The 13440-nt window shown below is 43.2% G+C and overlaps 1 protein-coding gene across 1 annotated transcript in view; it reads left to right on the top strand.

Annotated features, from left to right (window-relative positions):
* Positions 1-13440, top strand: part of VWF (von Willebrand factor) — a 141442-nt gene that overhangs the window by 36061 nt on the left and 91941 nt on the right. The window contains exons 15-18 of the mRNA XM_032688784.1: positions 785-1000; positions 6537-6777; positions 7548-7642; positions 9185-9345. Coding sequence (XP_032544675.1) covers positions 785-1000; positions 6537-6777; positions 7548-7642; positions 9185-9345 — 713 coding nt within the window. The remainder of the gene's footprint in view (positions 1-784; positions 1001-6536; positions 6778-7547; positions 7643-9184; positions 9346-13440) is intronic.

Raw genomic sequence — 13440 nt, 5'->3', positions numbered from 1 at the left:
CTTACATTACCAGCAGGGCGGCTGTAATATGTTTAAAAAAACCTTGCAAACAACAACAAAAACAACCCCCAGAGGCTCAGATCAATGCAGGAAAATGTAATATTTTGTGAGAATTGAAAACAAAAGTCAGTATTGTGGAATCATGCTGCTGATCAGTTTGGACCACAGCTGGAGTTAGACCATCACAGTCACAGCACACATCTTGCAAGTGTGAGCAATACCATGTTTACCCTCTGGATGGAGAAAACACCTTTTCTTGGTCCCTCTGTGCTTAGAGCTTAAACACTTTTCTCAGTTCCTTGTCTCCCTCATTTTACTGCATCCCAACAGACAACCTTCCTTCTTCCCTCCACACTGCTTGGCTCTCCTGGCTGGACAATGGGGATAAATTCTCAGAGCAATTTTCTTGTCCCAGGTGCTCCAGCAACCTCTGATTCCTGGGAGAAGCAAGCTCAGAAAAAAATTTCTTGCTGTAGGTCAGAGCAGGCACTGGTGATTTGTGAGTGTAGTGCAGCCTGGAGGGTTTAATTTTGCAAATATAAAAAGCAGCAGAAAGCAAAGGCCCTGTAAAAGGAAGTACAGCACCAGAAACAGTGGTAACAGAATATAAAAGCATTGCTTTTTCTTGATTTGTTTTACTAGTGAAACATTATTCTTTCAGTAGAGCTCATGACATATGAGCTGTGATGTTATCTGTGCCTGCTTGATCCTGTTTTCTTCTTCTGTGCTTTTCTTGCAAGCCACTGATTGATTCAGTGCAAACATGTAATTTTTCTCTTTGTAGCCAAATATGCTGAGGACTCCTGCTCAATTCTGATGTCTCCTGCATTTGAAACCTGTCACCATGAAGTCAGTCCCACTCCCTACGTGAAGAACTGCCGCTTTGACGTTTGCTCCTGCTCCAGTGGCAAGGATTGCCTGTGCTCTGCTATTGCTAATTATGCAGCAGCCTGTGCCAGGAAGGGCATCCTGGTCCAGTGGAGAGAACCTGACTTCTGCCGTAAGTGAAATGCTGCCACACCCACTTATATTCCTTGTCTTGAAGGAATTTTTCTGACAATGTTGGATGAGAAATCTAGAATGAGATGATTCCTGCAAGGTGCTAAACATGGCATGATGAGAGAGTCTGTCCTCTACACTAGCAAGGATGCAAAAACTCTTCCCAGACACTGCTCTACACTGGGGGAGAGAAGCACTCAGCTACCATACCTCTGCACAACTTTTAACTGGATTTCCATTTTCAGCTGTATTTAAGCTTTAGGTATTCACCTGGAAACTTTCTGACTATCCCAGGGTAGGAATCTCCAAGTGATTTGCAGTAATCCATGAATTGCCTACTTTTGAGGCCCATGCTTCCCATGTCCTGACCTCATCAGTGACTCCTGATGTAGCTGAATGTGAGGGGCTGGAGAAAGCACAAAGGCAGGTACTTGGTCGAGACAAACTTATATCAGAAGGGAATTCTGGCAGTCTTGTGATACCACCCTTCTCATAGCAGGGCTAACTTACTGTAGGTTGCCTGAGATCATATCCAGGTAAGTTTTGAGTATCTCCAAGGATGGAGATCCCACAGGCTCTCTGACATGTCTTTTATCCAGTGCAAGATTAGCAGCCAAATGGCTAAGAGGCTGGAGCAGAAGAATCCAACACGTTTTATTTCTTTTCTTTCTCTGTTAGGTCAGTGTGGGAGGAAAAAATCCATTGCAATGCAATTTTGATTGAGCATGGACACTCTCTTCCCCATAAATATTTGTGAAGTGGATGTTTTTCCATTTTCCTGAGCAACTTTGTTATTAAGGAAAGAAGACAATTGAAAATTTTGGGGAAAAGTATGTGTACTTGGCAGCTCTCCAGATCTGTTCTGCTGCTTCTTTCCAAACAGAGGGTGGGAAGAACATTTATAAACTGAGTGTGTAGAAATTGGAAAAGAGTGAAAAAGAGGGGTCATTGGCCTTCCACCTGGTAGGGTCTGTGCAAGTAAAGTCAGTAACCACAGCTCCTGGAGGCTGGAGAATATTTACTGCGAATGAGAACAAACCAGTTTGTGTTTAAGTGCTGCATGGTTTCATAATGTTTTACCTAATTTATGTAAATGTTCAGATAGTGGAAGAGTAATGTAATAAAAATCCTTTTAGAACTCTGCAGGTCTGGAGGCCGAAACAAATGGTGCAGTGATAATGCACCATTGGTCTTTCTGTAATTGAGCAAGTCAATTTTTACAATTAAACTTTAATAGTGCAGAGCTGCTCCTTCCTATCTGTGCATTACATTCTGAGCTTTGTGCTCTCATACTGTGATGGTTTCCCTGATTGCAGATCCATCAGCCCCCATTAAATGATTCTGATGCCCAAGACATCTCCTGTCACATGAAGGAGAACAATCCCTCTTTTAATGGTCTCAAGATGTGAATGTGCAGCTCGTGTAATTTGTGCTGATGGCCCATTGCACTGAATGTGTGCTCCACTCCTGCCTTGGTCCACAGAGATTTGCTTTCTTGGGAAATGACTTGACAGAACCAGTTTGCTTGATTTGAAGTGGAGGAGTGTCAGGGAGGAAAGTCATTAACGCAGCACAGCAGTTCTGCTGTGTGTCAGGCTAACAACTCCCATGTCTTTATTATTTTAGTTGCTGTTTGATTATTTAAGGCCTGACTCACACCCCTGCAGCCCACCATGATTAAGCACCAGAGCCAGTGCCCGTTGGGAAAGGCCCTGGGGGTGCTGGTGACAGCAGCTGGACGTGAGCCCAGGTGTGCCCAGGGGGGCAAGAGGCCAATGGCACCTGGCTTGGATCAGCAATAGTGTGGCAGCAGGACCAGGACAGGGATTGTCTCTCTGTAGTGGGCACTGGTGAGGCCACACCTCAAATCCTGTGTCCAGTTCTGGGCCCCTCACTGCAGGAAGGACATTGAGGTGTCCAGAGAAGGGCAACAGAGCTGGGGAAGGGTCTGGAGAATAAGCCCTATGAGTAGGGGCTCAGGAAGCTGGGGGGCCTCAGCCTGGAGAACAGGAGGCTCCGGTGGGACCTTATTGCTCTCCACAACTCCCTGAAAGGAGGTTGTAGCCAGGTGGGAGTTGGTCTCTTCTCCCATGTAACAAGTGACAGAACAAGAGAAAATAGCCTCAAGTTGCACCGGGGGAGGTTTAGATTTGATATTAGGAAGAATTTCTTCACGTAAAGGGTTGTCAAGCATTGGAATGGGCTGTCCAGGGTGGTGATTTTTGGAGGTATTTAAAAGTGTGGATGTGGCACTTAGGGACATGGTTTAGTGTTGGAATTGATAATGTTACTTTAATGGTTGGATTTAATGATCTTTAGGGTCTTTTCCAATATAAATGATTCTGTGATTCTCTGTAGCACATGTCTATATGTATGCATGTATTGTTCTTTGGCAAAGAGGATTCAGTCAACAGGTCCCTTGATCTTCAGTTTTTAGGACCTGTTGTTAAGCCCACTGTTTTCCTTGAGGTGGTAGTGCTGGGACAGTCCTTGTCTGCATGGCTTCTGTAAGACGATCTGTATAGGATAAATCCAAGAGTGATGGAGTGGGGAATTAACGGCAGGCTCTGAGCAGAGTTTGGGGGTGGCTACATCACATGATGAGCCTCAGCATGGAGGGAGGAGCTGTGTTAAATCTAGTCCTGACAGGGTGCACCTTCACCCAGAGCCTCTGACTTGGACGCGATAACGTTTTCACCTTGTGTTACCCAAGAAACTGGTTGGGGTTTATGCCTCTTTCACTCCACCCACAAAAGCTGCATGAGCTGTCTGCTGCATACACATTTTTCCAATGTGTTCCCACTGTTTCTCATGTTATTCCTGGGATAGGCTGTGCTTCAGAGCACAGTGTTGAGCTGTTTAGTTTTCATAACAGGCATCCACAAAGACTGAATGTACCTTGCCTTTTCCTCTCACTTTCCTGGCAGTAATTGGATGGAGGTTTTTTTTTTAGTGGCAGTGTATTACACAGTGTACAGACAAGTCCCCTCCCAGGTCAGTTGTCTCACCTTTTTGCTGTTAAAAACAGATGTTGCTGGGAGGTGATGGAGCAGTGGAGTGGGACATGGACTGTGAGCATGGCATTGGGTTGCATAGCTGGAAAAAGAGGGAATGTTTCAAAAATCCTAGTAGGTGCATGAGCAAGTAAATCATAAAATCACAGAATGGTTTGGGTTGGAAGGGGCCTTAAGGGTCACTTAGGTCCAACCCTTCTGCAGTATGCAGGAACACCTCCCACTATGCCAGGTTACTCAGAGCCCCATCCAACCTGGCCTTCAACACTTCCAGGGATGGGGCAGCCCCAGCTTCTCTGGGCAACCTGTGCCAGGGCCTCACCATCCTCACAGTAAAGAATTTCTTCCTAATATCTAATATAAACCTGCCCTCTTTCAGTTTGAAGCCATTCACCCAAATGAGTTACAAATTTGAGCTAAGAAAGGGATCCACTGTAAAGTAGTCACTGTGGACAGGGAGTGTCACCACTGACTAGAAAATAGGGCAGAATTCTGGGCTCAGTTATCCTGTATAGTAAACTGATGTACGTGCCTGAAATCTGTCAAAGCAGTTCCTTGTTTCTAGAGGTTCATGTGTAGCAAATAATAGTTTTGGCTGAGGCCTCATGGTTGTTCCTGCTTGGACACGCCTTTAGTGATGAAAGTTATTTTTAAAATGGTCCTCAGCCCTGGGCTGTGCCCGTTCAGTATTTGATTTACTGCAAAGATTGTGTTTATGTAAATTAGAAGCACGTTTCTGTGAGCTTCTGCCAGAGACTCCTGTTACTATGAGTGAACATTTCATCTACTTAGTTTTGAGTTAGGAAGCATTTACTCTGCCTACTGTGTGGATGAGCAAACGTAAATTTCTTGGGCTGTGTTTTGAAAGATGTATTAAATAGTTTGGGCACAAGTTGCAAACTTGGGAGATCTTTGCTCTGGAGGAGGCTTCAAGCCACCTTAGATTCCTCTGGGCTGGATCCTTAAGTTAGGGGATTGTGTTCCTGTCTATGGGAATGCAGGAGCCTCAACAGAAGTTGGGGAGATGTTGGTGCCACCATGTCTGTCTTCAGTAGGCAGAAGTAATTCTTCATTTCAGAAGAATTTTGTGCGACGTTTGTTGGCATGAAGTCCTTGCTTTGTTAGCCCAGCTGACACCTGGAGGAGGCTGCAGGCCTGTAGCCTTGTTATTGTTTTCCTGCCACTGCCATCACAGTTCCCAGGGCTGTGTGTTCACAGAAGAGAGGGTAGGGATTATCACATCATTCTGCAGGTATAAGGAGAGGAAGAGCTTTCTATGTAACCCTTTGATCTTGGTTTTAGCAAGGTACCAATGTGCCAACTTTTATTTGCAGCTGCTTCCCTCGCTCTGCTGAACATCCTTCTTCATCATCTTATAAATCTGACTGTTTGCTGTGGAAGGTTGCTATACACGATAGATTTTGTAAATCCTGGTTATCAGGAGGCCTGTTAAATTAAAGCCCTTAATAATACTAATCTGTTTTCTTCTCCTCTGCAATGTGTTGTCGTAGCTGCCACCTAGTGTTGATGCTGATGTGTGCAGAGGTGGACGCCTCAAAATCAGCACTCTGGAAGTGAAAGTTATACAAAGAAGCCAAAGTGGCTCCAAAGTCCGTATGGTCTCCATAAAGGTGAATTCATAATAGAAAATCGTTAGTACCCAGGGTTTGGCTCCATGATTGCTAAATTACTTCATTATTTGTACCTGTTTCCATGGAAATCACTAAGTGCTTCTGGGATGTGAGGCTGTAAAGTATTGCAGCACCTGCTTATCAAGGCAGAAAAGTACTTTTATGCTTATTTTGACCAAATTGTCCCTAACCATGTTGGAAAGGCAGGAGGGTGTGAATATGTACATGACACTTGTAATGCTCCTAACATGTAGAATTGTAGAATGGCCTGGGTTGGAAGGGACCTCATCTTCTTCCAACCCCCTACCATGGGCAGGGACACCTCCCACTATGCCAGGTTGCTCAGAGCCCCATCCAACCTGGCCTTCAACACTTCCAGGGATGGGGCAGCCACAACCTCTCTGGGCAACCTGTGCCAGGGCCTCACTAGCTTCATAGTAAAGATTTTTTTTCCTAACATCTGATCTAAACCACTCTCTGTCAGTTTGAAACCATTCCTGCTTGCCCTGTCACTCCATGCCCTTGGAAATAGTCTCTCTTCATCTTCGGGTACCAGAAGGCTTCTATCCAAATAATAACAGGAGTTGGACAGCGCTCGTGCTTCTTGTTCTGGATGAAATTTTGTGGATGGGTTTCCATTGCAGGAGTTGAAGTCCAGTCCTGACACTTATTGGGAACTGCATGTAGTAAGGTTTTGTTTGTGCCTACACAAGCAGTGCCCTTGGCTGCACTGGTGCTGCAGAGTTAAGGAGAGACAGCGCAATACAGGCCTCTACTGATGATAATAGATAAAGGCCTTTCAATCCCACTTCCCAAACTGGTGTAGGCAGCTTTTCCTTTGGCTGGCTTCGGATCAAATGCCAGTCTCCCTCATGTGCCTGTCTTCCCACAGCAATGGCCTGTCCTGAAGGGCAGGTGTACCAGCAGTGCGGGACACCGTGCAACCAGACCTGCCGCTCCCTGTCCTACCCGGATGAGGACTGTGAGGAGCTCTGTGTGGAAGGCTGCTACTGTCCCCCTGGGCACTACCTGGACGAGCACGAGCAGTGTGTGCCAAAGTCTCACTGCTCTTGTTACTATGATGGGGAGATCTTTCAGCCAGAGGATGTTTTTTCGGATCATTACACCATGTGGTAAGTGTGCCATTCGTAACTCATCCCTCAACACTGTGACTCAAATTTTTGGATAGCTGGAGTGGTTAACAGGGTCAGTTCCTGTGCCTCCAAAAAACCAAGTGGTGAGTTTTGCTATTGCATCTCTATCCACGTAATTTCAAATGCCACCTTAGTCAGAAAACAGTCTTTAGCCCTGTTCTATGAACAGTTCCTACCAGTTTGAAATGGAGTTTAATTACTGACAATACCTACTCTGTAGGCTTTTAAAATGTCACTTTAATGTACTGTGATACATTTCTTAAACATTAAAACTTAATTACCTCTATCAGAGATACAAATATTAAAGAGCATTTCTAATTGTTGAGTAGTGGCACACTGAGAGCAGGAATGTAATTGCTGGGCAGCTCCTGGCAAGCCCAGTTTTGGGAGCAGTATCTTCTCCTTTTCCCCTTTACCACAAAAATCCTGAGTTTCATGCACTAGATTGACCCTTACCTCTCTCCACAGCAAAACTGCCTATTACCTTGCCCAGCTTTATCCCTGTGCAGATGCACTGGATTCAGCAGGGCAGGGCTAGCAGGCAGTAGGGTTACTATGTTAGTGTATCACATCAACTCTAAAGAAAGCCTCTAAGGTTGACAGACATAGTGGATGGAGAGAACAAATCAGCCCCAGGGAGAGGTGTAATTTTAGTACTGACAAGTTCCCTGTTGTCTGAAAACCACAATGTGAGTGAAAGCTAAATGTTGTTGGATTAACTATAAGCTCTATTTGTGTTTTTTTTTAAGCTATTGTGAAAATGGCTTCATGCACTGCAGTACAAACAGAGCTCCTGGTGCCTTCCTGCCTGATGTTTTTGCTGATGAGAGGCCATCTGCCAGAAGTTAGTATGTCTTAAAAAATAATTATTTCCTGGTTTTTGTTTTTTTTTTCTTATTCAATTTCTTGATAATGTAGATTAGGGAAGAAGTACCAGAGGTTGCAATGGCTGGTGAGCTTGTATTTTTCTAATTTTTTTTTTTTTTTTGGTTATAGGATAGAAACAAAATGTTTGCCTGAGAGGATGCAGAACTCATTGAGTCTCACCTTTCAAAATCATAATTAGCTACTGTAATCTCTCTTGAGCTGAAGAGATTAAAGGGTCTCTTGGCAGTGATCTGAGGCCCCCAGATTTGAGGATCACATGCCATCAGTGACTAACCAGCTTATACCTCCTGCTTCTGACGGGCAGGTTGCAAACTCTTCTTCCTGGTGCAAATGAAGCTTTCTGTGGCCTGAAGGTCAGACTGCTGCCAGGCTCCCACTGTGCCTTCCAGCCATAAAACCTCCTGGAGACTGACAGCTGCCTCACAGAGCTAGGCACTGCAGTGGAGACAGAACAGCAGTACCATGGGATTTTTTGGAGTTTCCCACTGATATGTGGATAGAATTTATGGGGTTGTGATCAGAGAAGGGGTTTGAGACTGGAGGCATCTCAGAGGGGACAGGGCTAGTGGGGATTTGGAGAGGCTTGGGAATATCTGGGAGCTGGACTTTGATGATCCTTGTGGGTCCCTTCCAACTCCAGGATATTCTAGGATTCTATGATCCCTTTGTGAACCCCAGGGGTAGTGTCAAACACGGTGTCTTCCATGGCACACTGCCAAATGCACGGTGCTTGGAGAAGGTTTTTGGTTGGTATTTACCGGTGCCTTAGAGACAAAGGGTTATTGTTGATCTTTGCAACTTCTGATAAACTACCAGGCATCCTTGTTGCCAAAGCTCCTAGTGGAAAACACTGTAAATCCGACTGTAGGTACAGGGTAGTGACCTGCTTAATGTTTCTTGTTAGACCACCAGGTTGGCTCACCTGTTCTTCAGGTGAAGCCTTCTAGGTGTATCTCTAACCAATGTTGTTAAGGCATACTTTTCCTGATATGAGGGTGCTAAGACTTACCAAAACCTCAGAGAGGCATATTGCTAGTAGTGCTTGAAATAATGACCTGGAGTCTCCTGGGACATTCTGACCTTCTGACAGAATCTGGAAGTCTCAAAGAGCTTGTATTTAAGTTAAGGGTGTTGTTATTTATAGTCACTAAAGTTGTTATACTCTGTGTGGAAAGTGGTTCTAAATACAATCATATGTGATGCTGTTGCTTCTTGGAATATCAGTTTTCTGCTGACATGGTTAATGTTTGGAATTGCACTGTTATGTTTAGTGCAGCTTTTTTTGTTTCAGTATTAGGCTGCTTTTATGGCAGCCTAACTGAGCTCGCTTCATGGCAAGTAGGGACTGTTTTCTTTACAATTTCATGGCATAGTGGTGTAGTGTCTATATTCTAAAAATTAGTTTTCTATTAGAAACGTTGATCCATCTTTTAGAAAAAATACTGTGCTAGCAATACTTGAGTTCTAATTGCAATTTTTGTAAAATTATTCTTTAAAGTAAAAAGGAGCCTGTTGTGCAGACCCCCCATGGAAACGATTTTGTGTCCTGCAAACAACCCAAGGGCAGAAGGATTGGAGTGTGCCAAGACTTGCCAGAACTATGACTTGGAGTGCATCAGCCATGGCTGCATATCTGGATGTGCCTGTCCAAAAGGGATGGTAAGCAGGCTTAACTGCACAGAGAAGCAGATTCTCTTTGCTTCCTTGCCTTCCTTCTTTTCTACCAGCAGTCTTCTTGCACCTTGGAAATAGGTGGTTGTGAGGTATTGACTGTCAAATTGTGGCTGATTTAAAGAATGTGTATTAGTATATCTTCATAGAAGATGAACTTTAGTTTGTAATAATAATTAATAATCAAAATTCAAGAACTCACTTTTAAGACCAGTTTATATCTTTCTTCAACTCTGCTATTAAACACCGCCTCAGTCTTTCTGAACTTTCCTAGTCAGAGCTAGAAGTACACAGACACCCACATCCCAAATACTGACCCCACATCCAGGTTAATTAGGGGGATGGAGCACCTCTCTTATGAGGAAAGGCTCAGAGAATTGGGATTGTTCAGCCTGGAAAAGAGAAGGCTTTGGAGTGACCTAATTGTGGCCTGAAGGGAGCCCACAAGAAAGGTGGAGAGAGACTATTTCCAAGGGCTTGGAGTGACAGGACGAGGAGGAATGGCTTCATACTGACAGAAAGTGGTTCAGATTGGATATTGGGAAGAAATTCTTCCCTGTGCCAGGGCCTACCACCTGTGCCGTGGTAGGCCCTGGCACAGGTTGCCCGGAGAAGCTGTGGCTGCCCCATCCCTGGAAGTGTTGAAGGCCAGATTGGATGGGGCTCTGAGCAACCTGGTCTAGTGGAAGGTGTCCCTGCCCTTGTCAAGTTTCCATGTCTACTGCTTCCATCCTGTGTGTTTTACCAAACTGAGACTTCCCCGCGTGAAGGAATGTGGGTCACAGAACTTGCTAAGAAGATGCCACAAGGTGTCCTGGACTTGCAGGTGGTGTGCTGAGCATGGTTTTTCGCTGCTTTCTGGAGTTCAGGTTTATGTCCCACTGCAACCCTCAAATTTAATCAATAGTTTAGTAATTTTTTAAATAGAGCAAATAGGTTTTTACTCAGTCAGTGACCGTGAACTCAGTGTCAATTTAGAACCCTGATAAAAAGTAGACAGAACAGCAGTTCTCTGTCTCTTGATGAGAGCAGTTCTCTTGATGCTGTTCTCTGAGCAGTAGAAACAAGCATCAGTTCAGTGCTGTGCAAGACATCTGGGCAGGTGAAAAGTCACGTGCAGGATCTCAGAGGGGACTGGGGTTTAGCCCAGGATAGAGGTGGAGCACATGGTACACTCTTTATGAAGTTCAGTAAATGGCAATTTTGAGTTCCATGTCCAGGGAAAGTGATGGTATCTAAGAAGCTTTAGATGTTCAATGCATGAAATGCAGATGAACATACCTAGCATATGTTGGAAAAAGAATTGAGGTTGTGTCTTTATTTTGTTTGAGATGGTTTTTGATAGCTGTGGTGCTTGGAGGCATTACTGGTACAGTTTTCAGACTGAGAGAAGCACATAAGAAAGCCTGATGTTCTCAAATGTTGCATCCCAGGAAGTCTAGACATGAAAAATATTATTTTTAGGGTTTTTTTATCCTTTATACCTGCTCAAGGTTCAGGCTCATGAATATGAATTGGATATTGAGTGTTAGCAAATGAAACGTGGCTTATTACTTCTAGGGTTTAGATGTATGTTTATGCTTAGGCTTCAGCTTTAATGAATTTACTTCACTACTTTAAATTCCATTTTAAAAAGCAATTGACTTCACTTGGAACTTTGTCTTTTTATAAAGGTATGTTGTTTTTTCCTCTTCTGTATCAATACAGGTGTTTTCTGACCCCAGGTTCCTTCCATTATCTTTCTAGAAAAACAGCCCTCGCCTAAATTCTCATAATACAGTAATTTCTAGCATTAATATTAACGTATTTCTTGAACATTACTACCATATTTTGCTGATATATACACATTTATATCAATAGATGCTACTCCAGAATAAAATGGCAGCTGTAGGCAAAAGCTCAGGCTTGTGAAATGTCTTGGAGGTACAAAGTGAAAAATACAGAACAGAATTTGAAAGCATCCATAAATTTTCACCACAATTTAAAAAAAAAAGTATTGCTTCTTTTCACGTTTCAGTTTTCAAATGTATGTCTGTTTAGAGAAGAATATTCCTAAATGGTAGTGGGAGAACTAAACTTAGAAAAGCTTGTGGACTTGTAAAGTTCCTAGATTGCCAGGGTGAACAGTTTTTTCTCTGTATGTGACAGTCAGACCTCTTTGATTTCGTGAAGGGGCTTGAGATTTTGTTTCAGTTCCAGGATATGGTAGTATCTTTGGACATAGTTCTGGAAAACAAATTATGATAGCGACACAACAGGAAAAAGAAAACTCCCCCAAATCAGCTTCCTGGTAATTAACCTTCATGTTTAGCACAGAATTGTGTATTCCTTTTCAGTAAGTTGGAACAAACAATTCCTTCATAAAATTCTTGCCACGGGAGCAGTCTTTGGCCTTTTGGAATTGGAAACTCCAGTTGACTCTTCAGTGGTGTGGAACAAACCCCTGAATTCAAGATGGTTTGTCAGGTTTTGGATAGAAGAGTCGGGCTCAGTATTTTTTTGTTTTTAAAGAACTAGTAAAATAAGTTCTTTGTCCACTAGATGACAGTATGGTTCAATCTTCCACTAAGCTCGGCCTGGAATTACTTGTTCTCCTTGGCTTCCCATCTGGTGAGGAATAGAATTTAGGAGATACACCAAAGTCATGCTGGGAAAAGCTGGTGTAGAGACAATCCCATGCAAAGATGGGATCAACCCCAGTGCCTTTGCCATGTGGTTCCCCTTTTCCATGTGTTACTCCTGGCTCCACAGGACCTGCCAGCTGGTTGTCAAAGAACAGTTTCCTCCTCACCAATAGGATGAGGTTTGGGGGAGAATTCTTTCTTATTTCTGTGTTCTTCAGTGAGCCTTTGTGCTCCCAGAATTACCTGACAATGTGAGAAGGATCTGAGGTGGTGACCAGCTGCTCCTTTCCATCCTACCTCTTTCTAACTTAGGCTGGGCACAATGAGGCAAAGCTCTACAAAGTCACAAAGTCTGTGTTTTCCAGACTTGTGCCAACAGAAGGTAGCAATAGGGGAGTGGAAAAAGAAATGGATATTTCTTTTACTGGTTCGTCTCCCTTGTTGGTGTTCTGTAATCCTGATTAATTTACAAGCACTCACAGAGGTGAGCTACTGTTTGCAGGAAGGTCTGTGGGAATTATTGATTAGTGAATATTTATTCCCATAAATATTTGCATGTTCTGGAAGAAACTGTGCCTTTTTACTAAAGACTTTTTTGTGGTACTATAGCATATGAAAATTATCAATGATCATGGATAACTTGTTAGCAAAATAATTAATCTTCTTGCTTGCCTAAAATGGTTCATAAGTAGTGGATTCACCCTTCCCTGGAAGTGTCCAGTGCCGGTTTGGATGGGGCTCTGAGCAACCTGGTCTAGTGGCAGGTGTCCCTGCCCATGGCAGGGGCTTGGAACAAGATGATCTTTAAGGTCCCTTTCAACCCAAACCATTCCATGATTGTATGATACCATCAGGAAACACAGTCAGATATGTAGTTTACATAAACTACAGTACTCTCCAGTACAATTTGCAAGTGTATGTGGCAGTTAATGTGTAATTAAGTTATCCCTACACGTGTAAAGAGATATTTACAGGTCAGTTAGTTATCAGTCTTAAACAGAGGAATCCATAGTCTAAAATCTGTGTGGACAAATACCCTGCCAATTTTCAATTACATATCTGAAAAATAATGAAAAAGAAATAAATCAATGATTGCTCATGAACATGATGCTCCAGCTGGCTTGGTTTGAATTGGAAAATTTGCTGGGGTGAGAAATTGCCAACCAATTGATTATTTCCCCAGAAAATGCAGATAAAACCTAATTTCTTTCAACTGAAAAATAAGTTTTCCAGTTCATCTTGACTTAGTATTTTACATTGTTTTGATTTCTAGCAAATAAAAATGTTCAGTATGTCACAAAAAGTAGTTTTTCTTTTTCTGTCTTTGATCATCTGGAGGGTGGGAAATTCTCCATACTTGTCACCCGTTTGCAGAGCAGAAAAGATAAATCATAACATATGTGCAGAAGTGTGGGGGAAAATATGCTTTCTCAGATTAGTTTACTGCACTCCAGGTTTT

Source organism: Chiroxiphia lanceolata, chromosome 5 (assembly GCF_009829145.1).
Source record: "Chiroxiphia lanceolata isolate bChiLan1 chromosome 5, bChiLan1.pri, whole genome shotgun sequence".
In the NCBI taxonomy this organism is placed as follows: Eukaryota; Metazoa; Chordata; class Aves; order Passeriformes; family Pipridae; genus Chiroxiphia; species Chiroxiphia lanceolata.
This window is presented reverse-complemented; position numbering and strand designations above follow the sequence as displayed.